Source organism: Canis aureus, chromosome 29 (assembly GCF_053574225.1).
Source record: "Canis aureus isolate CA01 chromosome 29, VMU_Caureus_v.1.0, whole genome shotgun sequence".
In the NCBI taxonomy this organism is placed as follows: Eukaryota; Metazoa; Chordata; class Mammalia; order Carnivora; family Canidae; genus Canis; species Canis aureus.
The window spans coordinates 24,732,633-24,760,149 of NC_135639.1; the positions used below are offsets into that span (position 1 = coordinate 24,732,633).

Below are 27,517 nucleotides of genomic sequence, written 5' to 3' on the forward strand. Positions count from 1 at the left end.
GTTAATTTTATCCAGAGGTTGACAACTGAGTCCTCTGTGGGGCAGACAGGTAACATAAAGGAACGAGAAGGGAGACGTGGAAGGCAGTGCAGGTGACCATGGCAAACTGCAGAGAGCACGCCTGGCCGAAAGGCATCCACATCCTCAACTGGGCTGCGAGCCACCAGCCTGCAACCTCTCCCCACGAGCACGTTTCTCATCCTGTGTTTCCTGGTTTTTCAAGCTTTCTAAATTAGTATGTAGAGCCCCAAACAGAACATCTTTGGTTTTGGTCATCCAAAGACATGCCATTATCTGTTGTGTCAACAGCAATTTTGGTCTCATGCCAAATACTCGCCAGCACACAGGATTTACTCCCAAAGAGACTGATCCGACCCCAAGTCCTAGGAGAGGCTACAGGGGCCGAGCAAAGATCCCAGGAAAATGTGACTCGCAGACTGTACTCTGCATTGGCTCAGGTGCCATGACAACAAGGCCCATCCTGAGCAGATGCCACAGCAGACTGCCCCTGTCACGCGGCGCCTGTTCTGGCAGCCCAGGCTACCTCACCAAACAGGCTTGCTTCTGTCCAACTGGCTCGAAGTCACACTGGTAACTATTTACATGAGTCAAAATCCACCCAGAGGCAGCAGATGGCCAGGCCGGGTTGAGACGTGGGGAGAAACTGGGCTAGTTGGACTGAGTCAGAGGCAGGGGCTGTAGACAGCCCATCAGTGGGCACTGACAAGTCAAAACATCACTCCCACTACTGCCTGGCCTTTCACATGGCCGGGAGGCTGAGAAAAGATTGGGCATGAACACAGCTGAAATGATCACAGGCTGATCCCTAGACCATGAGATAAAATGGTATTGGACAATCCCGTCCCACTCCTATGGGGTGAGTGATGGAAGCTCCCAGCCTCGGATACCCACCAGCACCCCTGGCCACCCTCCGGGGATCTTAGTCACCTTCAGTGCTGAGCAATGCGGGGCAGAGTCAGCAGAGGTGCCACACGAGGCCAAGACAAGCATTCCGACTGCCAGACAAGCAGCTCCAAAGCACTAAGTTTAAAATCTCAACCAAGATGAGTGGAAGGACCAAGGGCTCCTGTGTTTTTGTCATCTTTAGCCCCCACATGGCCCAGGGCTTGGTACACAACAGGCAACCAGAGGCATCTGTTGGGATTTGAAAGTGTGTGTGACGCAAATCCAACAAAGTGACCTTTGCCTGTGACTGGGTTTGGGGCGTGTTTATTTTTTTTAAGGCAGGATGTCAGCTATAGAACATTTTGTGAGCCATTCTGAGCCCTGTCAGCACCGGTGAAATTCTGACGTAGTTAGTTCGGCGGAGACAACGGGTGTTTCATTTCCTGCTTTGGAATTCCTTTAGTCATGAGACCCTTGGTGTCTCCTAGGCCCATGCCAAAGTGGGAAGCCGAATGACACTCACATGCCCATGCGGACAGCAGCTTTTGCGTGCCAAATGGAAAGTATTTGGACCTGAAGTGTTTTTCTTCTTCCTCCTCTTCTCTAGCTCTCCTCTCACCAGGAAGGTTGTGGATGGTGCCAATCGGGAGTGATGATCATCACAGATGGGCAGGCCTTGAACCTCCACATCTGGAGGTCAAACTGGACCAAAGGTCGAGGAGCCAGGAGGCACACAGGCTCCCAAATGAGCTTGGACATGAGCACCAGGCCCTAGAAATTTCTAGACAATCACTAGAAGGTAGGGGCCAGAAGAGTCATACAAATGGATTATCAGAGGGATCCCTGGGTGGCGCAGCGGTTTGGCGCCTGCCTTTGGCCCAGGGCGCGATCCTGGAGACCCGGGATCAAATCCCACATCAGGGGATCCCTGGGTGGCGCAGCGGTTTGGCGCCTGCCTTTGGCCCAGGGCGCGATCCTGGAGACCCGGGATCGAATCCCACATCGGGCTTCCGGTGCATGGAGCCTGCTTCTTCCTCTGCCTGTGTCTCTGCCTCTCTCTCTCTCTGTGACTATCATAAATAAATAAATAAAAATTTTAAAAAATTAAAAAAAAAAACAAATGGATTATCAGAAAGAATACATTTTCTGTCTCCATGTTTATTGGGAATCTCAAAGAAAATGAACAGAGATTGACTGACCACCAAAACAATTCCTGATGCAGAGGCACGACATGCTTGGGAACTCTGGATGGTGAAGGAGTGGATTGAGGCTCAGCAAATTAGCCCATAGTCAAAGGCATCAGGGTTGTTCTGAAAATAAAGATTCAAGAAGCCCGAGAAAACGCTCTTATCTATGAGAAGAGCGCACACTGTGGGGTCCTGCTTCATGGCTGCTGTCCAGAGCCGAAGTGCTGGCGTGTGGTTCAAACAGCTGCAGGACAGGAAAGAACTGTTAGCTCGTCTGAAAGGGAGGCCATCGGGAGACATGGCGTGCACTGCGTTTTAGATTTACAAGATACAAAAGACTGGTTTACATGGGCAATAAACTTATCTTAGTTATCTTATTATGAAACTGACCATGATCATATACTGCAGGAAAAAATCTTATTTTGGGCACAGCTGTGTATGTTTTGAATGACAGAAGCTGTTGTTGGTTTTAGCAAGAGTTATAATACTTGTGGACCGACTGCTCTGGGGAAAGAAAGTGTCTGTGCTTTGCTGCTTACCAACCGAAGTCTGAAAAGAATGAAGACAAGTAGTTCCCAAAAACACTTTTTAAAAGTCAGCAAAACCAACATCAAACCTTGAAATAATGGAGCTGACTGAGCCCTTTCAAAGATGGATCAGGAGACTGAGGTCTAGGATATACAAGTGGCTTGCTCAAGACAGTACAACTGGTCAGTGGGAAATCTAGAAGGTGAGGGTTTGAGCCATGGTTCAGTACTCTGTCCCTAGGGGACACAGGTTTTGGTAATGTTTATGTTGAGACATATCTAAAATATCTAATATGTTTAAAATATCTAAATATGGGGGCATCTGGATGGCTCAGTGGTTGAGGATCTGCCTTTGGCTCAGGTCGTGATCCCCCAGGGCCTAGGATCGAGTCCTGCATCGAGCCCTGGCAGGGAGTCTGCTTCTCCTCCTGTGTCTCTACCTCTCTATGTCTCTCATGAATAAATAAATAAATTAATTATTTAAAAATAAAATAAAATATCTAAATATGTTCTATCTGACCTTCCTTCGGAGGTGTAGGAGAGCACTGCTGGGTGGATTCACATCCACATATTGTGAGGGTACAGATACAGTTCTGCCTCAGCAGGACCCGGTTCCCCAATGCCAGAATTGTCCAGCACCCACCCTGTGACTGGCTGGGAGTAGAGCAGGTGCCAACTCAAGTTCAACGTCTCAGCATCATGGGAACAAAGCACTTGTTCTACCTGGGGACCCGACACGGTCTCCTGAGTCCACTTCTACTAAAGTCTTCTACTTTAAACACCCCTACATCTCCATGGTGAATGGCTGGCTACTCTGTTTGTTACCCAGTGCAACCCCACAGTCAAAGGTCTTACTCGGCGATTCCATACACTTCCAGCCGCTCAAACCAGGGCCAAAAGAGGTAATCAATCATGGATATACAGTCTCCACCAAAGAAGACGGTGTTCTGATAGCCAAGAATCTATAAGTTTAAACAGAACAAAAGCAAGTTAATTTACCTACCTGCTTACGTATTTACAGATGCTAAATACAAGTATCAAATGGATTCCCAAAGGGGGAGAGCCAAGGCTCTGATTCTCCTTCCAATTTGTTAGACAACGTGTCTTCTCTTCTCCTAAGGTTTCTTCCACTTCCTTTAAGGTCAAACTCCCAGCCACACTCAGCCTTTCCCCCCTTTCAACACTGGAGCAACAGGGTGACCTAGGGAATTTGGAGGAAAACCTAGGCAGAAGGAGCCTAACCCCTCCCTCTTAGCCGAAACGAGGTTCCTCTGAATGCTAAGTTTTCTATGGAGGAGCTCAGTCCCTGGAGGCAGGGGCCTGCCCCACACTGCCCGTTACTGAGAAGGAGGGGACCACATTAGGAAACCTGTTCTCCAGGATCCACCTTATCCATAATTAAGGGGATACACTAGTCTATATGTCTCCCCCTTTAGACTTATTTCTCAGTTGACTCAAAACTAAGGCAGGAAAGGGGTGCCTGGGTGGCTGAGTCAGTTAAGCATCTGACTTTTAGTTTTGGCTCAGGTCATGATCTCTGGATAATGAGATCGAGCTCTGCATCAGGCTCCATGCTAGGTGAGGAGTCTGCTTGAGATTCTCTCCCTCTCCCTCTGCCTTTCCTCCTTCTCACACACACATGCTCTGTCTCTCTCTAAATTAAATAAAACTTAAAAGAAAAAAACTAAGGCAAGAAAGAGCAAATGCTATTTTAGTGGACTCCTTCAAATTCTAACATTGCCTTTATATAATATTTTCTTTCTTTTCTTTCTTTCTCTCTTTCTTTCTTTCTTTCTTTCTTTCTTTCTTTCTTCTTCTTTCTTTCTTTTTCTTCTTTTTTTGAGCTCTTTGAACTTCAGACTTTTTGGCCACTCAACACTATCAACTTTTTACATTAATATAGAATTTCTTGGGCAGCCTGGGTGGCTCAGCGGTTTAGTGCCATCTGCAGCCCAGGGTGTGATCCTGGGGACCTGGGATCGAGTCCCACATAGGGCTCCCTGTGTGGAGCCTGCTTCTCCCTCTGCCTGTGTCTCTGCCTATCTCTCTCTCTCTCTCTCTCTCCCTCTCTGTCTCTCATGAATAAATAAATAAAACCTTGAAAAAAATAGAATTTCTCATTAGCCCAAATTTGCCCAGATAGATATACTGCAACAGATAAACTCTCAGCAGATAACTAAAAAATGGTTAAAAAAAATAGTTGAAAATTTTAAAAGCAAAAATGCTTACTAGAGGTTATTGTTGGACCAGGTCGTTGTAAAGAGAAAAGATGGTGCCAATTATGTAATTAAATCAAATAAATAACTTTTCTGACCCATATAACTCATAGACAACTACATACTTCTCTATAGCTATAGAGCCAGATTCCTCTATCCTTTATCTGGATTTTGTATTCCTATCTCTATCATTCAAGCTTGACTCTTCGTACTCCAGACCAGCTTTTAGACTCTCTGATATAGTCTAGGGTTGTTGTTAAGAAGGTCAGCCCAGGAGCAGGCTGACCTGGTCCTATCCTGGGCTCTACCTCCTATTCAATATGGAATCCTGGACAACGTACCTACCTCTCCTCCAAGACTCAGTGTAAAATAGTGGTAAGTTAGTGCCCACCTCAGAGGTTATGGTGAAGAGTGCCGTCACCATGCATGAATTAACATAAGCTTTTACGATGAGAAAGCACAAAGACAACCAAAGTGTACCTCTACAGAGAGCAGATGCATCTCTGACAGAAAAGATCAATGCGATCTCCCACCTGCCACCCTTCCCCACAGAAGAAAGCAAATCTTATTGCCCTGAAGTCCAAGTTTTCATAATCCCTCAATATGGCATGGAGGAGTTCCCATTACGTGTGCTGGAAGTCTGAAAAAATGTGAGGTAGCACCACTTTGTTCAAGAAAACTAACAGGATGGTACTAAACCAGCAGAGTCTGGCCAATGAAAACTGAAAACAGAGGCTATTTTAAGGCATAAGGAAAACATCGGACTTACAACAGAAAGGAAGAAATTGCTCAGTTTTCATGGATTCCAGAGAGCATCAAATCTCTTTTATGTTCAGGAATGGATAGTGATTACCCAAACTTTTATCACTGGCTTGGAAACATACTTTTCCAGCTTATTATTGGCCTTCATGGCGCAAATCAGAACAAAATCTAAATCGATCAACCTTGGAACATCTGTATAGCTCTTCTCTTTACAGAGCAGGGGTGCTCTTGGGAAAGTCCTTGTCAGAACAAATCACACATGGGCATTTATTGGAACCTGTGACAGGTCCTTTGGTAAAGTGATATTTTGAAAATGAATAACTGCTTAGTCATTGATATTTATTTAGTATATATTTTTTAAGCTTTTTATTTACTTAAAATAGAAGTATGTCCTTAATACACATGATGTTATAAATACAATCAATTCTTATATAAACGCTCAATAATTCAAGTCCAATCAAAGTACATGGTACAATAAAAAGATGAACATATGGATGGAAAAGATGTGGCATCACTTTGCCAGCCTCTCCCACCCCCAAAATACATATTCACATTCCCTCCAACTTTTTTTTTTTAAGATTTTATTTATTTACTTGAGAGAGAGAGAGAGAGAGAGAGAGAAAGCAAGAGACAGAGCATGAGCGGAGGGAGAGAGGCAGAGGCAGAGGGCGAAGCAGACTTGCTGCTGAGCAGGGAGCCTGACATGGGACTCGATCCGGACCCAGGGATTACGACCACAGCCGAAGACACATGCTAAACCAACTGAGCCACCCAGGTACCCTGCCTCAGACTTTCTTAAATCCAAGTGGTTTTTTTAAGATTTTATTTATTTATTCATAAAAGACAGAGAGAGGCAGAGACACAGGCAGAGGGAGAAGCAGGCTTCCCGCAGGGAGCTTGATACAGCACTCCACCCTAGGACCCTGGGATCATGACCTGAGCCAAAGGCAGGTGCTCTACCACTGAGCCACCCAGGTGCCCCAAATCCAAGTTTAATATCAAAATTCCTTAGAATTCTTGATACAGCTGCCGATTCTTGAGTCTTGCCTCAGACGGGCATTTCTCTACTGGGTTTCTCATAAGGCAAGTCTAAAAGTCCCAATAGGAAAAGCCATCTTCTGGGGTGCCTGGGAGGTTCAGTTGGTTAAGCATCGGCCTTCAGCTAAGCTCATGATCCCAGGGTCCAGGAATGGAGCTCCTGAGTCGGGTTCCCTGCTCAGGGGGAGTCTGCTTCTGCCTCTCCCTCTGCTGCTCCCCCTGCTTGTGCTCATGCGCTTGGGTGCGCGCGCTCTCTCTCTCCCCCTCTCTGTCAAATAAATAAAATCTTAAAAAAAAAAAAAAAAAAAAGCCATCTTGCTGTAAAGTAGCACAAAGTGCTGGCTTCTTTTCAGAGTGATGTAAAACATGCCAGTGATGTAAAACATCCTGGCCAGGCCTCCTTAGAGGTCTCTTGAAATCTTTAAGACCCTCAGTGGGAGAGCTCCCTTCCATGCGAACCTGATAACCTTCCAAACACGTGCAGTGGCCTTTCCCTTGAGAATCAAAGAACATCAGGACTGGAAGGGTCACTGGAATTCTGCTATGGGACTCCCCTCCCATTCTACCATTTATCTACACCATGCTCATTACACAAGGGATTGGAGATGCAATGTTAAAAAAAATATGTGTACCATAAAATATTATATATGAAAAATAAGAAAACACTAAGATCAGAGAAAACAAAAGTCTAAAGAGGAGGTCAAAACAAGGAAGGAAAGGACATCAAGATATCAAGCCCGGGGTCCCACAGAGTTCCTTAAAGAAAGCTTTGAATTTGACTTGAGTTTCCTGGCAGCCAAAGGGGAGAGGATTGATTCTTGCCTCTCACGGGGAAGCACAAAGGGCCTCTCGCTTTTCAGGGGATGAAACAGTCCCAGGGAGGTCAAGGAGCTCTTGGGCAGTGCAGAGCTAAGACAAAAACAGCTTTCTCCTTATTCCCAGATGAGAGCCAGCCCTTGTGTCACCGAACTTTAAATATGTAAGTATGAGGATCCTAAGCACAGCAGCTTTGCCAAGTCTCTTCTGAATTCTTTGTTCTTTCAATTTAAGTATCAGCAAAAAGCTTAGAATCAGCAAACTCTGTAAGCCTCTACAGCCAAGGCTTGCCCAGCGATGAGCTTCCCTGTGAGAAGTACTTCCCAGTCCTATTTTCTCTCCTCAAACAAGGGCCTGGCCAGAGTACCTACCCCGCTGAGAGACGAGACACAATCACAGTAGAAAAACCTGATGGAAATTCTCTCCCAGGGCGCCTAGCTGGCTCAGTCTGTAGAGCACGTGACTCTCGATCTCCCGGTTGTGAGTTCAAGCCCCACGTTGTATGGTGATTCCTAAAACTAAAATCTTTACAAAATTCTCTCTTTCCTGTTCCATTCCATTGATAAGAAGGTGCTTAGGAAACTTTATTAAAATAGTTGTCCTGTGTTCTGTTTAACCTTAGTCCTCTGCTTACAGCCAGTTAGCAACTCTGACAGGCTTTAGGATAAACAGTGAAATAGGATAGTGGGATAGTCAGTAAACTAATAGTCTTTCTCTTCAGTGGCTTATCCTCCTTAAGTGTTGTATCATCACTAATGGAAGAGGAAGCTGTGCTATAGCTCAACCCACTCAGCAGTGGTTATACTAATATCCAACATCATTTTCAAAACTCTACTTTGAGTTCTTTTTGTCACCCACCTACCACATAATTGATACTGGCCATTCTTATTGTTGAATAGCTTCTCCCACAATAGAATCCCTCACTTTCAGAACTACTGTCCTCGGTATGCCAAGCAAGATAAAATAACCTGCTTAGAAAAGATGCTTTTCTTTCAACGTTCCAGACATCTACCCCAGGCCACACACAGCCAGCAGAGGGAGGTAAGGCTCCAGCTTCTAGCTCTCCACTTTCCTAAAAGTATTAACACATCTCCAATCCAGGCTTAAGAAGTAGGATATTTGGGGGGAAAGCCATTTTATATCCTGCAATATATTTTTTTAAATCTACTTTTAAAATCTTCTGTTCTCCAGCTCACTGAAAAATGATTAGATAGCCTTCTCTTGCTTTTGAATGTCAAAAGAGATAAGGAGTGAGCATGCAGATGAAGCAGGAGGGACTGTTGGGCATGAGAAAGGTACAGTATTTCCACCCCTTGAACATGGAAAAGCTCGGATGGAAAGGCTCCTTCTCTTCTGCAAAGGCCTCTCGGGCTCCCCCAGGAGGACCCAAAAGAGGCTGGCGCCAGAGAGCAGGTGGAAGGAAGAAGTGTGTGGGGCTCCCCCTTGTGGCCATCGATGTGAGGCTCCCTGGCCGTGGCTTTCCCAGTAAGTTCACCAAGGAGGTGAAAGAAATTTTTTAAGGTTTTGGGGAGAGAAGCAAGATCACAAAGAGAAGCAAATCCCAGACTTCCTCACGCCAGGCATTCTAAAAAGCTTCCATCTACGGTCTCGGGTAGTGAAACTTGGGATCAGCTTCACTAACTGTGCTTAACCTTGAAGAGGTCGCTGCCTTGCACCACTGTCATTGCCTCTAAGGAGGACACAACGCGGTGGCTTGCAGAGGTGATGCCCTCCTTGCTGGAGAACAAAGAAAGCTTTTTTTTTTTCTTGATGGAAATAGTTCCTAAGAAGCAGAATCCACCCCCCACCCACCCACCCAAAGGACACAAAACCGCCTGCCAATACATGCAGGCCAAGACAAAGCAGGCCCTTCTCAAGAAGCAGCAGCAAAGTACTCAACTCCAGGGCAGAAATCACTGAGTCCATAAAAGATAAGATAAGGTTCTCAAGATTCAAAGTTTGGATCCCTGTTGCACTGAAGTGCAGCTGAGGTTGAGCTAATGAGAATGAACCAATTCCCTGTAAAATGAACCAAAGGTATAGAAACAAACTTTGAATGCATATAAAACCATTTCTCCTCTGGAAAGAAGCCTTAGAGGCAGAGTCTGGGACAGAACATGCCCCTCCTGCTGCTCATCAATTATGACCTGGAATCCCCTATGAAGATTCAGAATGCAATTTGTCAATATTTAGGGATTAAAGAACCATCCTGAAAATTCTATGCTGGAGAGCTAATGGGTGGCTCAATTGGTTAAGCACCTGCCTTTGGCTCAGGTCATGATCCCAGGGTCCTGGGATCAAGCCCCATATTGGGCTCCCTTCTCCATTGGGAGCCTGTCTCCTTCTCCCTCTGCTGCTCCCCCTGCTTGTGCTCTCTCTTTATCTCTGCCAAATAAATAAATAAAACCTTTAAAAAAATTCTATACTGGAATCCATTTAACAGGCTTACTTCTTTTGTCAACATATATGTGTACAATAGTAGTGGGGGAAGCTAGTAGACCAACACCTGACAAGTCAAATACCTTTAAAGTAATGGATGGTGGATGAAAATATAAATGAATGTTTTTAATTTCCCCTAGAGGGGAAGATGACTTCTTACTCATAAAAGCTGTGGAAGAAATCACTGGGAAGACCTATAGCACAATATTGTTAAATGTTATATTTCTGTTACGTACAAAAAAGATAAGCCAAACTAAAAGTTAAAACAAACACACACAAACACACATTTTTGAAAAACAGGCAAATATCGTTTAAATATAAAGAACTCTTTAAAAGGAACCTTTACAAATAAACAAGGAAAATCACGAAGATCTTAATAGACAGATGGGTAACAGACTATTTTCACAAACAAAATTCAAAGAGATGGCATACTTTGGGGGAAAATCTTCTATTTCACTAGCAATCAAAGAAATACAAATTAAGTCAACAATGAAAAACTACTGCTTCTCTCCGAAGCAGGCAAATATCTTCTTTATTGAAATCTCCCAACAGTGAAAAGGGGAAGTGCAAAGAGAATTTTTATATACTGCTGCTGGTGGGGGCAAACACCACAAGTCTTTGGGGAAGCAATTCAGCAACACAGAGCTCAAGTCTCTAAATGTTCATCCCCTTTGATCTGGTAATTTTGTTCCTGGAAGTCTGGCCCAAGGACATATTCTCAAATAGAGAAAATGTTTTTTATGCAAAAAAAAAAGCTGCTGTTTCTTGCAGCACCATTCATTCACAATAGTAAATGACTAGAAACAATCTACATACTCCTAATGGGGGTGCTGGATAAATAATTCATTTATACACATGGCAAATTATGTAAAATGAAAGTGATTTTTTTCTATTTTTAAAGATTACATATGTAATACAGAAATACATTCTTTTTTTTAAAAAAAAGATTTTATTTATTTGAGAGAGACAGAATGAGCAGTGGAGAAGGGTAGACAGAGAGAGAGAGAATCACAGACTCCCTGCTGAGCAGGAAGCCCACTATCAGGCTCCATCCCAGGACCTGGAGATCATGACCTGAGCTGAAGGCAAACACCCAACTGACTGAGCCACCCACATACCCCCAGAAATACATTCTCATTATTTAAAAAAATTCAAATGATAAAAAGCAGCATAAATGGCAAAGATCTGCCCTTGCTCATTCTTGCTTTTATCCACTTTTCTTTCCTAACCCAGTACTAGTCACTCTCCCAGTAGCAGCCTCTACTGGGACTGGGAATGTGATGTGTATCTCTCTAGGCATTTTTCTAAACATCTATTTATATGTATATCTTCTATATCTTTACATGTATATCTTCTATATCTTCTAATGAGATCATTTTATCTCTATTACTGTGTAATTCATTTAAATATTTCCAGGCAGTCTTTTCACATCAGTACACATGGATCTACTTCATTCATTTTAAACTGCTGTATAGAGTTCCCCAAGACGAACATAATTTATCTAACCATTCTCTGTCTAATGTACATTAAGGTTTATAATTTTTCACCCTCATAAACAATGCTTCTCTAATAAAAGCTCTTATACATATAAACAAGCATTTTACAGAGTTTATAAAAATATAGAAAGATCTTTACATCATAATGGTAATCCAGTTCTATATGCAGTACAATTTTAACTGCATAAAAATATACACAGCAAAAAAGGACAGAAAACAAAAAGTCCAAAATGATACCAGTAGTTGTTTCTAAGTAGTGGGATTATGGATTCTTTGCCTTGGTTTCTATATTTTTCTATATTTCCCAAATTCTAATGAACAAGTACTTCTTTACAATTGGAGAAGAGTAAAAGTAATCTCTAAATAATTGGGATAAGCATTATTCTATTATTTACATGGTGGTAGATGGTATAGCAGAAGGCTACTAACAGAAATACAGCAAATATTAGTTTCCTGAGAAAGCAGCTATCAGAACTGGACAATGGATGAAGTTGCCAAAGTAGCAACAGCACTAACACCACTAAATTAGCCATTGTGAACAGAGGATAATCAGTTCTCTGGTGAGAAAGGATGGTGGTTGCAATTAAAAATGGCATATTAATTAGTAGACATGCTAAATCAGCTGACAAACTCAAGAGAACTGACAACATATATCCAACACAAAAACTTGTATACAAATGCTCACAGTATGATTATTTGTAGTAGCCAAAAAGTGGAAACAACCTAAGTGTCCAACAAATTATAGATAAACAAAATATGGTATATCTATCCATACAAGGCAATACTATTCAGGAATAAAAAGGAATAAAAAAGTGAACCTTGAAAATGCTATGCTAAGTAAGGAAAGCTCGTGAAAGGTTAACATTGTATATTTCCATTTATATGAAATTTCCAGAACAGGTAAAGACAAAAAGTAAATTAGTAGTTGCCTATGGTTAGAAAAGTTTTGAAGAAATGGGAAGCCAATGCTAATGACTAAGAGATTTCTTTTTATGATGACGAAGTGTGCTAGAATTAACAAGTGGTGATGGTTGCACAACTCTGTAAATATACTAAGAACCACTGAACTATACACTTGAAAAGGGTGAATTTATGGTATGTGAATTATGTCAATAAAGCTGTTATAAAAAATAGCTAGTAACAATGAATTTAGTTTGTAGACACAATAAGTTAGTTGATAATAAAATGAATTTAGCTTATAGTTTGCCATACTCAAAAGGCTACAGAGAGTTATTTTTGGTAAACAATTAGCCAGATACAAACTCTCTTTCCTTCATGTTCTAGTGACATCAAAAGAGAACCAACTAAGCAACAGATAATTTCATTATCGAAATTAATAAAAATTAAGAAAGAAAAATAGCAAAACATAACCAAGACAATATTGTCTTATCTATTGGAGAATAGACAGATTAAAGATTAAGGTTATGGAAGAAATTTTGAAGCAAGAAAATATTTAACTAGAGATGCTTCTGAGTGATATAAATACAACTTATACAAGTTTGACCTCAGCTACACACACAAGGCATGTAATCAAATTTGGCAACATGGGAAACTGCATGGAGATACCACAAGGCAGGTTGAGAATGCCAAGAATTAAAAACATCAAGTGTCCTGTGGGCCTAGAAGTTGAAGGCCTCAAGTTATTAGCCAGGTTCTCACTCCCCCAGGGTTTTTCCAGAGTTATCTACATTATCACCCTTCCCGTTCCCTTTTATTGAGTTCTGCTGATGACTAGCTGCAGATCAAGCAACAGTCAGAATACAGAATTCATAAGCACAGAAACTGAATTAGAGCAAAATTCCGAAGCATCAGAGAAATCTGGCCAAATTTTGTCTTTCACTGCCCTTGTACGTAAGTTGACTGCTGAATGAAAACATTCAGAATGGCAAATACACACACACACACACACACACACACACACACATACACACACACACGGAGAAGAAGCAGGAACAGCAGCGCTGAAAGGTCTGGCACATTCAAACCCACAAAGATAAAATGAAGGTGGGCTCAAGTGTTATTCTGATATGGCAAAGTCAACCACAAACATTAAAAAAAGAATAAAGCTAAAAAAAATGAGTGCCGCTGAGACTGATTCAGTAAAGGCTAGGAAGTTGGTTTCAAAACAGAAAATCTAGTTACAAAATGACATCCCCATTGTTTTAAAACTCACAATAATGTTCAGAACAGGAAAGCACGTGGGGAGGCTGCTGGTTTGATCATAAAACAGCAGTAAGGCATCTCATAGAATTGTGAACATATTACAGGAAAATATGGTTATAGAACAAGCACAATGAATCTTTAATTTTGATGGAACTGGTTTTCTGAAAAAATTAAAATTCAGGGTATTGACTTCAAAAGAAAAAACTGTCAAAGTTCAAAGCTGTAAAAGGTAAACTGAGCCTTTTGCTTGAGGAGAACATGGCAGAAACTTATGAATCAGGACCTTGACTTGCTTATTCCTCAGAAGGACCATGTATATTTAATACGCTTTTAGCCCACACAAGATCCTGATTATAAAAACCATGCAAAAGAGTTGCACAAGTCAGGGAACATTCTCTATCAAAATGACTCTGATAAGTTTCTGTTTCATTAGAATCTCCTAGAGTCAGTATATTGGTATTTAGAGGATTGAATCAAATAATTCAAGCTAACTGGGCATGTTTCAGATTCTGATATTGCCTACACTGTATTTATAATTCTTGCTAATGATGGAACAAAACCACATTCAAATCTGCTAGAACAGGGCAGCCCGAGTGGCTCAGCGATTTAGCGCCGCCTTCAGCCCAGGGCCTGATCCTGGAGACCTGGGATCAAGTCCCACATCAGGCTTCCTGCATGGAGCCTGCTTCTCCCTCTGCCTGTGTCTCTGCCTCTTTCTCTCTCTGTGTGTCTCTCATGAATGGATAAATAAAATCTTTTTAAAAAAAATCTGCTACAACAATGCTGAATACTTACTCAGAGGTCCTTAAATCCCATCATTGAAAGCTACCTACACATGGACTAGTTAACAGGTTATTTCTAGGACTCAGCTACTGAAGATAAAGTGGAAATGTGTTATTCAGTGATGTGCGGAGCTGACCAATCACCAATCACATCTCTTCTCAACCCTGAGATTAGAGACAAAACATTGGTAGGTCAGAATCAGCTTTTGGTGGGAATATTTTCTTCACTGAAATCAGAAAATGCTATAAATCAGAGCTGCTTTTTCCTCTTTCAGAGAGTCATTTCTTACAGATGATTATTCATCATTCATAAATACTGCAAATGTACAAATCTAAGATAGGCAGCTGGAAGTGTAAATAAATTTAATCTGCTTCCACTTGACAAAGGTCAAATGGAAGAGTATTAATAATGAGCCTTCCTTTAAGGGGAAAAAACAGCATTCCAATAGCTGTCAACAGAGTTACAACCCACCCATAAAGGGAATGTATCAGTTTCTAGAACAAAGATAAAGGACATTGTAGAACCACCTTCTAGATTATTCTAGAGGTAAGGGGTAAGCAGCTGTATTACTGCCAGGTTAGGGAAGGGTCTCCTGGCAGAGATTGCTCCTTGCCTACCCATAGCCACTTTCCCCTCTTTCTTAACCACAGAACCCTGATTTTATCCAGGGTGTCCCCAGCAAAAAGACTACATTTCCTAGCTTCCCTTGCACATAGTTATGACCCTACAACTAAGTTCTGATTTAAGTAGATCAGAAGAGATTTAAGTGAGATTTAAGTAGTCATTGAGCAAGAATTCTGGGAAAGCCTTTGAATAAAGGGGCATGGCCTTTTGCCATTTTTTCCCTTCTGTTCTCCTTCCTGCAACCTGGAGCTTGGATGTGATGGCTGAAGTTCCAGCAGCTATATTGTCATTTTGAGGATGAAAGACTTGTAGTAAAGATGACAGAATAGATGAAGTCTCTAGGAACTATTAGGAACTATTAAAAAAAGGCCATCAAACTAGCCCTGAACTGCACTACTTCTGGCTTTTTTATGTAAGAGAATAAACCCTTATAAAATAAATTTACAGTCAGTAGATTCCTTTTACTAGTAGCCAAGCAAAATCCCTAACGAATATAAATCTTAACCTCATTGGCAGAAGGTACAGAAGCCATGCAGAGCTACTTAAGGAATGTGGTGACTCAGGGAAAGGAAGAAACTTATCACAGCCCCTTCCCCCTTCCTTGCCAGATTTTCAAGAATAATTCTATAGCAAGTGAGTGGAGGGCAAGTACCCACAAGTTAAAATTAGATGAGTAGTAGCTGAACTTAACCAAAGTCTGGCAAAAAGAATAAGTCTGTGAATGCAGGGGCTGTCAGAGTGACCAGGCTAGGGATCTTGCATTGCTTTTTTCCCTGTATCTAACCAGGAGAAGGGCCCCTTTTTGTACCTCTTCAAGGTTGCAGAATTCCTGACGCAGGGCTAGCTTCAGATCAGTGCATTCTCTCCCGCATCTCAATGCTACCAGACACTCCTTGGTCAAATGTGGGACCTAATCAGAGAACACAGGTTCTTAGTGGAGAAGTCAGGAAACACTGTGCTCCTGCTCTGCCTAAAAATGCAGCCAGAGCTTTATCACTCCAACTTAACAGGCTAACACCCACATCTGGGCTCTGCACCTCCTCAGAGGGTCCTCTCTGTGGTTCCAGGAATCCACTGTCCAGCACCCTGGTAAAACAGGGTGCTTTAAAGGGGGTTCTCCAGTGCTCCATCCTTGTTCACCTACTCCACACTCTACAAACTTAGGCAGGACACCTAACCTCTCTAAGCCTCAGTTTTGTCATCTGAAAAATGGATACAATAACAGTACCTACCCTAAAGTGTACTAGTGAGCATTAAATGAGTTAATCTTTATAAAGCAGGTAGGATAGTGCTTGGTACAGCATAAATGGTCAAGCCACGTCAACCCTTAATGTCCTTGACTTCCTTTTATCTCTTTTCAAAGAGAACCATCAAAAAATTTCCCCATCACTTTTTCTTGTATTATCAACAGGTACCGACCTCTTTTCTCTCTCCTTAGCATTTCCTGGACAGTTGGCACTGTTGTTCCACATAAAGGGCAATTCCCTTTCATCTATTACCTTCTTCACACCCCAATATTTTTATGCCTGAAACTTGAGAAATACTCCCTTTAAAGCCCTACCAGTTTTCAGCTCTTTCAACATTCCTCCCTTGGGTCACACGGTCATAACCATGCCATAACCATACCCCTTGAGACTGCTTGTCGAAATAGAAAATTGCTTTAGGCCTTTAATCTTTAATATTAGAGGTGACGGCCCTACTATTATTCCATACTAGTTATCCTCCTAAGATATGTGTAATATTACAACACAACAATTTGACCAATGATATAGCCTAAAAAATGAACTGAAGTTTGAGAAAGACATACAAAGTAAAATATGCTGTAAGTGACTTTTTAAAAAACTGCATATACCTTATAGAATAACTCCAATAACATCTTTTGGCGAGCCCGCTCATAAGGATCATATGGATACAGCTTTCTTCCAGGATAAGCATCATCCAGGTATTCGCAAGCGATGACAGATTCGTAGATCAACTGACATTTGCTGTTCTCCAGGACAGGAATTTGGCCAAAAGGGTGCTTCGTATAGTACCATTCAGGCTTGTTTCTCAGGTTAATGTTGATAACTTCATGTCTTAAAAAGCAAAGGGAAAACAAGACAACAAAAATGAGAGGCTTACGCAGACAGAACCTCATTGGGAAGGTAGAAGGAATCAATTTATAAAATTTAAGTTTGTAGTTAAGTTTCTCAAACTTTAGGTGTTTACAAAGAAAATTACATAGCAACATCACTGTCTTCATCCCAATAGTTAAGATGTGCTAAATGTTTTCTCTGCCTTGTCTCATGCACTCCTTGGGATTCCTGGCTCCAGGAGGTTGAACCTCCTGCCCATTATCATTGCTGCAAGGACATAGTAGAGCCAAGGAGAGCCCGGAAGTCTGACTCAGAGCTCATTCACTTAACCATAGCATTACAGAGTTTTATACACTATAGAGCTTGCAAATACAAATCTGATATTAACAGGTCACAACCGAATATGGTACAGGTTAGCAGTTATGAGCTCCCATTCTAGCTTCAGACTGACTGGGGTCTGGATGGTCTACCTTGTGATATTGGCCAAATTCCTCTATCTCTCTGTGCTTAGTCCTTAATTGTAAAACGGGAGTAATAATTGTACCCACCTCTTGGCATTGTTGTGAGGACTGAATAAGTGAGTATGTCTACAGTGCTCAGGATAGTGCCTAGGTACATAAGCATCAATAACCTTCTTATTCTTCTCATTATTAATTATTATTAGAGGCTCAAGCCTATAAAGTTACCAGAAGTACTCACCTATGTTTAAAAGATTAAAGGAAACAAATGAGTATATTCTTTGCTCAATCAAGGAGATTGTCTTGAATCCTAAAGCAGTGGTTTTCAACAGAGAGTGATCTTGCCCCATTTGGGGACACATGTTAATGTCTGGAGACATTTTTTGGTTGTTATATCTAATGGGTAGAAGGCAAGGGATGCTGCTAAATGTCCAACAATGCACACAACAGCACTCCACCCCAACCTGAACACACATACACACACAACAACTACCTGGCCCAAAATGTCAATAGTGCCAAGGCTGAGAAACCTGCCCTAAAGAAATATTTACCTTAGTTCCTAAGCTACCAATTTTTCACTAAGGGTAAAACATCAGGCTATTGTTTTTTTAAATAGGTAACTTTAGGGCCGACTAGACTTGAGCAATAAGGAAAAATCTGGAAATGCATGTCATATACATTCGACAAAGCAGAATTACATTATTTTGTTTAAAGATATCTCTATAGGGATGCCTGGGTGGCTCAGCAGTTAAGCATCTGCCTTCAGCTCAGGGCATGATCCCGGGGTCTAGGAATCAGGTCCCACATTGAGTTCTCTGCAAGAAGTCTGCTTCTCCCTCTGCCTATGTCTCTGCCTCTCTCTCCATGTGTCTTATGAATAAATAAATAAATACAATCTTTTTGTAAAAATCTCTATATTAGTATAGGTTATAATATAGTCTCTATATTAGTATGTCTCTGGCATGATTCTGAAATTCTGAAATTGTCCCTTAAAGGATGGGCTCTCCAAGAGTCAAAAGCCTGGAATAACACAATCTTAACATTTTGGCTTTGAGGCCAGCTGCATTTGGCAGTCCCTATTCCAGACCTCCTTTGCAGGTGCTAGTTTTACAAAATTCCTTCTGGAAGAAAATGTACCTATTTCTCAGTATGTCAGAACCTTCAAGACACCTCTCGACTGAAGTTCTTTCTGTTTTCATTGTTTGGAACTATTTGTTCAGTCATTCAGAAAGTATTTTTAAATACCTATCTGGCACCAGGCTTTCTTCTAGCTCAGGAATAAGAGAGGCAAAAGCCCTACCTAGAAGAACTTACATTTAGTCCCGGTGGGGGTGTGGGGGGTTGAGTGGGGAGGAGGTGAAGCTGGGGCAGCGGTGGAAGTGGGGCTGGGCAGCGTGGAGGAAAGAGGAATAAACGGGTAAAAGGCTGGGCGCAGGAAGCGCAGTGGAGGAGGAGAGCCGTAGGTGCTTGGGGGCTGGGGGGGGGGGGGGCGCAGTTGCCTGGGGCAGGGGCGGGGCGCGGCTGGAGCGGTCGGAGAAGGCCCTGAGCCTCCGCAGCGCCCCGCCTGCAGCGGCCTTGCAGACCAGGGAGTTGTCCCAAGACTCTCACCAGGGACAGGGCTCCAAAGAAAGCTCTGCAGTTCAGGACCGCCCACTGCAGAACCCACCCTCGGCTAACCGTTTACTGATCTATATGTTTTAAGATTGATTGATTGATTGATGACACAGAGACACAGGCAGAGGGAGAAGCAGGCTCCATGCCCACTGCAGAACTCACCCTCGGCTAACCGTTTACTGATATAATTTTTTAAAGATTTATTTACTTACTTACTTACTTACTTATTTATGATACAGAGACTCGGGCAGAGGGAGAAGCAGGCTCCATGCAGGAAGCCTGATGTAAGACTCGATCCCTGGTCTCCAGGATCAGGCCCTGGGCTGAAGGCAGGTGCTAAACTGCTGAGCCATTGATTGATTGATTTATGACAGAGACACAGGCAGAGGGAGAAGCAGGCTGCATGCCACCCTCGGCTAACCGTTTACTGATATATATTTTTTAAGATATTTATTTATGACACAGAGACACAGGCAGAGGGAGAAGCAGGCTCCATGCAGGGAGCCCGACGTGGGACTCGATCCCGGGTCTCCAGGATCAGGCCCTGGGCTGCTGAGCCACCCGGGCTGCCCCATTTGCTGATTTGCCTCGTTAGAAAGAGCCACCAGGAGCCCTCTGAAGCGAGGGGCGCCCCGCAGGTGGAGCCCTCCGCGCGCGCATCGGGTCCCCGCCTCCCGCGTCTCACCTGATGCCTTTGGCCCGGAGGACAAGGCGCGTCCTGTGCGCGTAGGGGCAGAACCTCATGCTGTAGATGCGGATCAGGCCCTCTGGGACCGGCCCCGGGGGGAGGCTTCCTGTGCAGGGAGCGGGGATGCAGAGGCCCGTGAGCCCGCGCGGAGAGGGGGTCACTCGCCTCCCCGGGACCCCGAGGGGACCGTGCACGCCACGCCTCCCGACACACCTGTACGACTTTTGTGCAGAGGATCCCTTGAGGTTCCTCCCCGCCGCGTTGGTCTGGGGGCCAAGGCCGAGCAGCACCGCCCCCCCCCCCACCCCGACCCGGTCTCCAGAGCCAGCCTCCCCAGCCACGCGGCGCCCCCAGCCCCAGGCCGGGGAGCGCTGTCGAGGGGGCTCACCTTTCCCGAAGGTCCTGCTCGCATCCTCCATGGTCTCTCGGCTCTTGCGCAGCGTGCAGTGGTCGCCGCGGCCGCAGGCTCCCGGGACAGCTGCGCTCCAGCACGCCCCTCCTGCCCCAAATTCAATTTTTGAGCGACTGAGCTCGGGGCGGGAGTGGGGGCGGGGAGGGCCTGTGGGGTGGCAAAGGGGGACAGAGGAGAAGTGATCTGGGACGGGAGCTAGGATAACTTAACCAAGAGAGCCACACCCCCAGATTTGGAGGCCTAAGTGTCGGGCTGGGCAAGAAACCCCTGAAAAGTACCCCTTGCCTTGAACTCGTGAGTAGTGTATTCACTGGGGTCTCTCTTCCACATCAAAAAACCCCCTGAAGAATGGGTATTTAAGCTCCAGCAAGTCTTTCAAGGGAGTTTAATAAAACTTGACCAGAGTGATGATATATTTTCTTTCCCATCCTAAGCCCTCCCTCCGCATCTGGAAGACAACTGGACACAACCTCCCTATAACAAGTAAGATTTGTTTGCTTATTTTATATAAAGCCGCATTCCCTCAGTATAGAGCAAGTAAGGAAGAAAAACTTGGTAGTGTTGAGATCTTGCATAACCCTAAGAGTGAGCGCCTCCTTAAAATTTGTGCCCTGGACATAGCTCTTGGTTCACCCTAGTTCTGGCCCTATTTATGAGATTTTACCCTGCTGTGGAAAACAGGTGATGAATAGAAACATTCTTTACCTAGAGGCAGAAACAAATGTATGAGCTCTTTCCACCCCCAGCATGCATTTCAGAGGAAACCCTTTCTGACTGCTATGGAAAACATGCCAACAGCCCAGCCATGTGGGACCACTTGGATAGCTCTTCCATCTACCTTAAGTAGAAAAGATAGCTGGTCTTTGCTTTGACCCTGATAGGCTGAGATCCTGAAATTCAGCAGGTGCTAAAATAATTCCTTTAGTTTTGCAGGACTTAGTTGAAGTAGGAATTGCTTGTCAATGGATTGTATAAGATTGATAGGTAAAGAAGGAAAGAAAAATATATGTCCCAGTCACACTAAATGATTTCCAGCGACTACCTTATTTGATTCTCATGATTACTCATTTAGGTATCTAATATTGTTCCTATTTTACAAAATAAAAAAACAGCCTCAGAAAAATGAAATTATTTGCTCAACATGACCAGCTAGTGGGGTCAAAGTACTTTAAAAGTCCAAAGCCCGACTAATTGTCTTGACCTCTAAAAGTGGTCACAGTATGAAGAGGAAATATAAGCCCTGGAAAAAATATAGCACATAATAGCTGCTCAAATGTTAGCTGAATCTAAATATCTTTATTAAAATGACAGAACCTAATGATGTAACTTATGAATGGATAACTTCTGGCCTTCAGAATTCCAATCTATCCAGAAATTGTTGGTTAGTACGTTAACTATGTTTTTTCTAATGAATAAGAATCTTTTAAAATCTTCAGAGTGTGACTCAGTTACAGTTTTTGCTAAGTCAGAGTGACTTCATATGATTTTGAATAGTTGTCACTTTATAAGAATTGGAGAATGGCAAAAATGTTTGAATAAATGTTCTCTGAAAGGAAAATGCATATATGTCAGCAAGACATCTGGGATTGGAAAAGATAAATTGACTTGCTATGCTAATAATTTTGCATTTTGAAAGACAAATTAAGTAATAGAATAACTATTATTCTGGAGCTAATTTTGATCAAGAAGAAAAAATTGGGTGGTAAAATGAAAGCAACAAACATAACCATGTCATGGGAGAGCTTCTGGGTAGACAAGGAGATGACTCCTAGGCAAACAAATATAAATAAAGCAGCTTTCAAAGAGTTAAGAGAAAATGTATCCAAATTCTAAAGGGAGAGGATCACAAGAGTAATGTGAAATTGACAAAATAAAAATAAATTATTATTTACATGTATTTGGTGCTTTATGTGTATTCACTCATTTAATTTTTAAAACAGTCCTATAAGAATTCTATAATTTTGGGGCAGCCCCGGTGGCTGAGCGGTTTAGTGCTGCCTTCAGCCCAGGGTTTGATTTTGGAGACCCAGGATGGAGTCCCACGTCGGGCTCCCTACATGGAGCCTGCTCCTCCCTCTGCCTGTGTCTCTGCCTCTCTCTCTCTCTCTCTCTCTCTCATGAATAAATAAAATCTTTTAAAAAGAAAAAGAATTCTATAATTTCATTTTTTAAATTTTTTTATTTATTCGAGACAGAGAATTGCTTGTCAATGGATTAACATCCATCTTATCTCAACTACTTACCTCTATGTAAACAGCCATAGACAATATATAAATGAATGGGTATGGCTGTCTTCCAATAAGACATTATTTATGAACACTGAATTTAAATTATATATATAATATAATACAATAAGTTATATATATATATATATACATATATATACTTTATTCTTAGAGTAGTTGTAGGTTCACCACAAAACTGAGAATACATAGAAATTTCCCATATACTCACTACCCCTACACAAACACAACCTCCTCCACCATCAATAGTCCCCATCAGAGAGGTACATTTTTACAATTACTGAACCTGCATCTATACATTATTGCCCAAAGTCCATAGTTTTCATTAGGGCTCACTCTTGGCGAATTTCATATAATTTTTCTGTGGCACAAATTATGGTTCTTCTCTTGTTTTTTTTTTTTTTTTTAACCATTTAAAAATGTAAAAACCACTCTTTGTTCTTGGGCTGTACAAAAACCAGCAGTGGACTGGATTTAGCCTGCTTGCCTTAGTTTCCCCATCCCTGCTCTATATTGACAATGATTTAATTAGCAATGGACAAACTGAGAATTCCATTTGTAAAGTTAAGTTACTGGATCACCTTTTTACTATGCCAAAAGAGAATGTATTTCCAGCTTTCTTCTCCTTATTCCCATCTTTTAAGGGAAACCAACTCTAAGAGTTGGAGGATATTATTTATTAAAAGTATACCTGTGTATGGGAAGCCACATTCTAAATTGGGAGTATATTTAGTGTAGTTAGAAAAGAATAGGGAGAACAATGGAAACACTTCTTCCTCTGAAGGGAAGCAATGTAATGTCAAGATTCTCACTTGGCACTGTATTTAAACCCTGGCTTTGGCACTTAGGCAAGCTCTCTAACTTCTTGGATCTTCATCGTCCTCATCTATAAAAAGAGAACACAGTACCTACTTGATAGGTTTTGAATATTGAATGTAATCGTGCACATTCTCAGTATAGTAAAAGCTCAGTGTGTGCACTTGAAAATTAATAACTAATAATAGTGAATAAGAACACATGTTTAATAGCATAGTGCACTCCAATTTTGTACCTAGAAAGATGAAATGCACTGCAATTCTGTTTTGTCAAGTGCATTAGGATGGAAATTCAACTCAGAATACTTCTTTCACCAGTTACCAATTTAATGCCAGTTGAATGGGTTGAATGTTGCAGGCTACATTTCAGTAGTGTGGTTTTTAATCTTACCACTGAATGCTATGGTTTCCCTGGAAAAATTTTTTAAATTTAAAAAAAATTAAAAAAAAAAATGACCTTTAAACTTATCCCCACTTCCTTTTTTTTTTTTTTTAAGATTTTATTTATTTATTCATGAGAGACACAGACAGAGAGAGGCAGAGACACAGGCAGAGGGAGAAGCAGGCTCCATGCAGGGAGCCTGACGTGGGACTGGATCCTGGGTCTCCAGGATCAGGCCCTGGGCTGAAGGCAGCACCAAACCGCTGAGCCACCGGGCTGCCCTCCCCACTTCCTTTCTAAGAACTGATACGTACCTCTTTGAAATCCTCTACGCAAACTTTCTTTCTTATGTTATTGTATCATGTCTAGACCTCTATTATACTGATTAACTCAAGCAAAAAACAAATAGAAATATGGCCATATGAAACCTACTCTAAAATATTTCTAGCCACCTGAAATATAATCAGATCTGTTTTGAAAATGTGGGAAACTTCAGTCATGGGTAATAATGACTCAAGCCTTCTAGGAAAAGAATGCCACCACAGAAATAGTTTCTTTCTTTTTTTTTTTTTAAGATTTATTTATTTATTCATGATAGACCTAGAGAGAGAGAGAGAGAGAAAGAGAGGCAGAGACACAGGCAGAGGGAGAAGCAGGCTCCATGTTGGGAGCCCGAGGTGGGACTTGATCCTGGGACTCCAGGATCACACCCTGGGCCAAAGGCAGGCGCCAAACCGCCAAGCCACCCAGGGATCCCAGAAATAGTTTCTTTACTCATTACACAAGTCTCTGTTTTAAGGAAAGGAAAGTGGAGTTTGCGTTTTGTAGTTCTTAAAATCTTTTTTTTTTTTTTCCACATCAGTCTCTGGCAGTGGCAGGAACTGGAGGACATTCTCTTAATATTTCAGAAGCCTAATTTACATGAAAAATTCTGTTACTGGGTGTTCAAAAATTGTTCACCAAGTTCAAAGAGTGAGATAAGTAAGGGAAAAAGCTCTATTTTCAAATAGGTCTAAACTCAGGACTATTTCCAGAAAGTTAGGATCATAAGGAATCCTATGTTCTAATGCCCTTGGAACGTTTTTGTTTCATTTTTATTGAGATATAATTGACACAGCTCTGTATGAGTTTAAGATACACAACACAATGACTTGATTTACCTAACTGGTATAATTACCACAATAGGTTTTGTTAACATCCATCTCCTCATACAGGTATATAAAAAAATTCTCCCCATGAGATCTTTTAAGATCTACTTTCTTAGCAAATTTCAAATATATCAAACAGCAATGTTAAGTACACTCATCTCATTGCACAGTACATCCCCAGGACTTACTTATCTTATAACTGAAACTGTGTACCTTTTGACCACCTTTATCAGATCCTACATCCCTCCTCCACGAAACACACACACACACACACATCTGGGACATATCAAATAAAATTACTAAAGTTATCAGAAGCGGAACTTCACCTCCCCATTAGGTAAACCTGAGTCAAAGGAGACTTTTTAAGTACTAGATTCTGCTTTCCTATTCCTATTTCTCTTTACAGCTTGGGGGATCACAGAAAAAAAAATTAAAACATTTTAACATGATAACATTTGAAGGAGCAAAGGCAGATTTTCAAGATCCCGAAAACAGCCAAAGTTAAACACCGTAAAATCAAACAAAACACTAAGTTTGGAAAAGGAACCTCAACACTTCCTGTTAAGTCCCAGACATATGATGTGTCATAAAGTGGATACTATCCTCTCCTGGCTTAACCTCTAAATGCTAGTGACTAAAGACAGACCCAGGTGGAAGCATATGTGAGTTCTTCTCTCTCAAGGACTCTAAGAGCTCAGGCTGGATTTGAATCACCTTTTTCAGCATTACCTAGGTTGGTGACCTTGAGAAACACACATTTTTCTTTCTATGCCCTTTTGATCCCATCCATAATTTGGAGGCAATAGTACCAATATATTCTAGGGCTTGGGGAGGATTAATTCAGATACTGGTTGAGAGGCATTTCATATCTAGTAAGCATCTAACATCAGCTATTATTTTTATTAGTATTGGAACACAGCAGGGAAGTCCCATAAGTATTCATAAAGTGAAGACATTCCCGGGGACCAAATGCCGCACCTCCCAGTGTCCTGTAATGTAGCTAACCCAGGGGTGCCCAGTGCAGGACTGGGAATCCTGATCTGAGGTCCCCTTTACCTGTCTCCAGCCAAATCAGAACAATAAGAACAATTCAGTGAGGTTTTTTTTTTTTTTCTTCCTTTTTACGCTAAAGGGATTCGCTTTAACGACCTATTCTTTAAGTCATAGACCTTGTGCCTTTCTTGATGTTAAAATCTTTGATGAAACTTTGATGAGGTTAAGTCGTCGGATTTTTCTTTTAGAAGGGTTAGGCAAACCCGAAATTCCTGAAAAACCCCCAAATCCAGAATTGACCTCAAGCCCCTTCTCCCTTCCAATGCCTCGCAGACCGGACAGACCACCCCCCCTCCCGCCAGGGACCTCCGCGCCGGGCTGGGGGACCCGACACCGGACCGGGAGCGGCGGCGGCAGCGCGGGGCGGGGGCGGGGCGGGGGCGGGGGCGGAGGGAGGCGGGGCCCCAGGCGAACCCGCCCCCTAGACCGCGATCCTACCCGCCAACTGGCCGCGGCGCCCGGAGCTCCAGCCAATCCTTAAGGCCTTTGGAAGCTCCGCGGCCGAGCAGTACGCAGCCGAGCCAATGGGCGGCCGCGTTACAGGCTGCTGGACCCCGGAGTCGCGAGGCCTCGCCGTGTCCGTGGCTGGCCGCCGTGGAAGCCCGCTAGTGGCTGGCGGTGGCGCCTCGGCGCGGGGGTCTGCATCCGACCCGTCCTGGAGGGCGGGGCAGGCGGCCGGCGGCAGAGGTGGGTCCGCCCGGGGCCTGGGCGCTGGGGGCGGCCGAGGGTGGGCTGCGGGAAGCCTTTTGTGAAGTCAACCGGTTCTCACTGCCTCTCGGGGCGCGGCCCCCGGATCGCCTGCATCACGGGGCGCGGGGGGCTCATCTCCAATGTGGACTTGGCGGCGCTCCCTGGACCCACCGAGTGGGGAACCCGGCGGCGAGCCTCGGCTGATTGTTATGCGCTCTTACGTTTCAGAATAAGCAGGGGCGGGCAGCCGGGCCCAGCGGTGCAGCACCCGCCTGCAGCCCCGGGCGTGATCCTGGGACCCGGGATCGAGTCCCGCCTCGGGCTCCTGCATGGAGCCTGCTTCTCCTCTGCCTGTGTCTCTCATGAATAAATAAATCTTTAAAAAACAAAAATAACTAGGGGAAACCGATGGGGGCGGGTGGACAGCTCCCTGATTTTGATGGGAAGAGTCGTGTGCTGGCTGTGCTCTCCGGATCTCTCTGCCAGCATCTTGCGGACTCAACCTCGGGATCTGGGTGAAATCATCTGTACAATGAAATGATGCTCTCCGACCTGCCTTCTCATGGAGGTGATGGGATGTTAGAAATGAAATAGAAGCCTAGTGGGCTGTGGAAGTATATGCAAGGTGGCGTGAATGTTTTTGAATTACTCATTTAGATTTATACCGAATTGATGGAGGCTGTCTTCACAGTATATAATTACATTTATGGGACCCCTGCTGGGGTATCCTACCCAACACGGGAGTTGGCAGGAAAAATCTGAAGGGGATTGAGATTGGGGACTGGGAGACCAAATAGGACTCCTAGTTACCTGACTTTGAGGTGCTATGAGTCTAGTCTTCAGTGGTGACAATGGGAATAAGAAAGGTAGTGGAGTTGATGGAAAGGAAAGAATGAGGATTGAAGACTTGAGAGAGAGGGCAGCTCTTGAAACGACAGGGTATCCAAGTGGAAATGTCCTGTGGGCAGTAAGAAATCTAGAT

The 27,517-nt window shown here is 43.1% G+C and overlaps 2 protein-coding genes and 1 long non-coding RNA gene across 5 annotated transcripts in view; 2 read left to right on the plus strand and 1 right to left on the minus strand.

Moving 5' to 3' along the window:
* ITPRIP (inositol 1,4,5-trisphosphate receptor interacting protein) overlaps nucleotides 1–3,117 on the plus strand; it is a 34,110-nt gene extending 30,993 nt beyond the window's left edge. The window contains exon 5 of the transcript XR_013367955.1: nucleotides 1,514–3,117. The gene's annotated coding sequence lies outside the window, so the exon portion shown is untranslated. The remainder of the gene's footprint in view (nucleotides 1–1,513) is intronic.
* LOC144301154 (glutathione S-transferase omega-2) lies at nucleotides 2,045–26,704 on the minus strand. 3 transcript variants are annotated; one of them, XM_077877737.1, is made up of 7 exons: nucleotides 26,284–26,700; nucleotides 20,181–20,291; nucleotides 19,790–19,898; nucleotides 16,810–17,032; nucleotides 15,766–15,867; nucleotides 3,476–3,582; nucleotides 2,045–2,337 (listed from the first exon to the last, which is right to left on the minus strand). In XM_077877737.1, exons 2-7 carry the CDS (start codon nucleotides 20,209–20,211, stop codon nucleotides 2,178–2,180), a joined length of 732 nt encoding a protein of 243 aa, XP_077733863.1. In that variant the 5' UTR covers nucleotides 20,212–20,291; nucleotides 26,284–26,700; the 3' UTR covers nucleotides 2,045–2,177. The 3 variants fall into 3 exon arrangements, with proteins under 3 accessions (XP_077733863.1, XP_077733862.1, XP_077733864.1); XM_077877736.1 differs by having other exon boundaries at nucleotides 20,181–20,351; XM_077877738.1 differs by lacking the exon at nucleotides 15,766–15,867 and having other exon boundaries at nucleotides 20,181–20,351; nucleotides 26,284–26,704.
* On the plus strand, nucleotides 26,278–27,499 carry LOC144301156 (uncharacterized). The gene is made up of 2 exons (XR_013367956.1): nucleotides 26,278–26,532; nucleotides 26,764–27,499. It is a non-coding gene; the product is annotated as an uncharacterized LOC144301156 (long non-coding RNA).
* The last annotated feature ends 18 nt before the right edge of the window (nucleotides 27,500–27,517 follow it).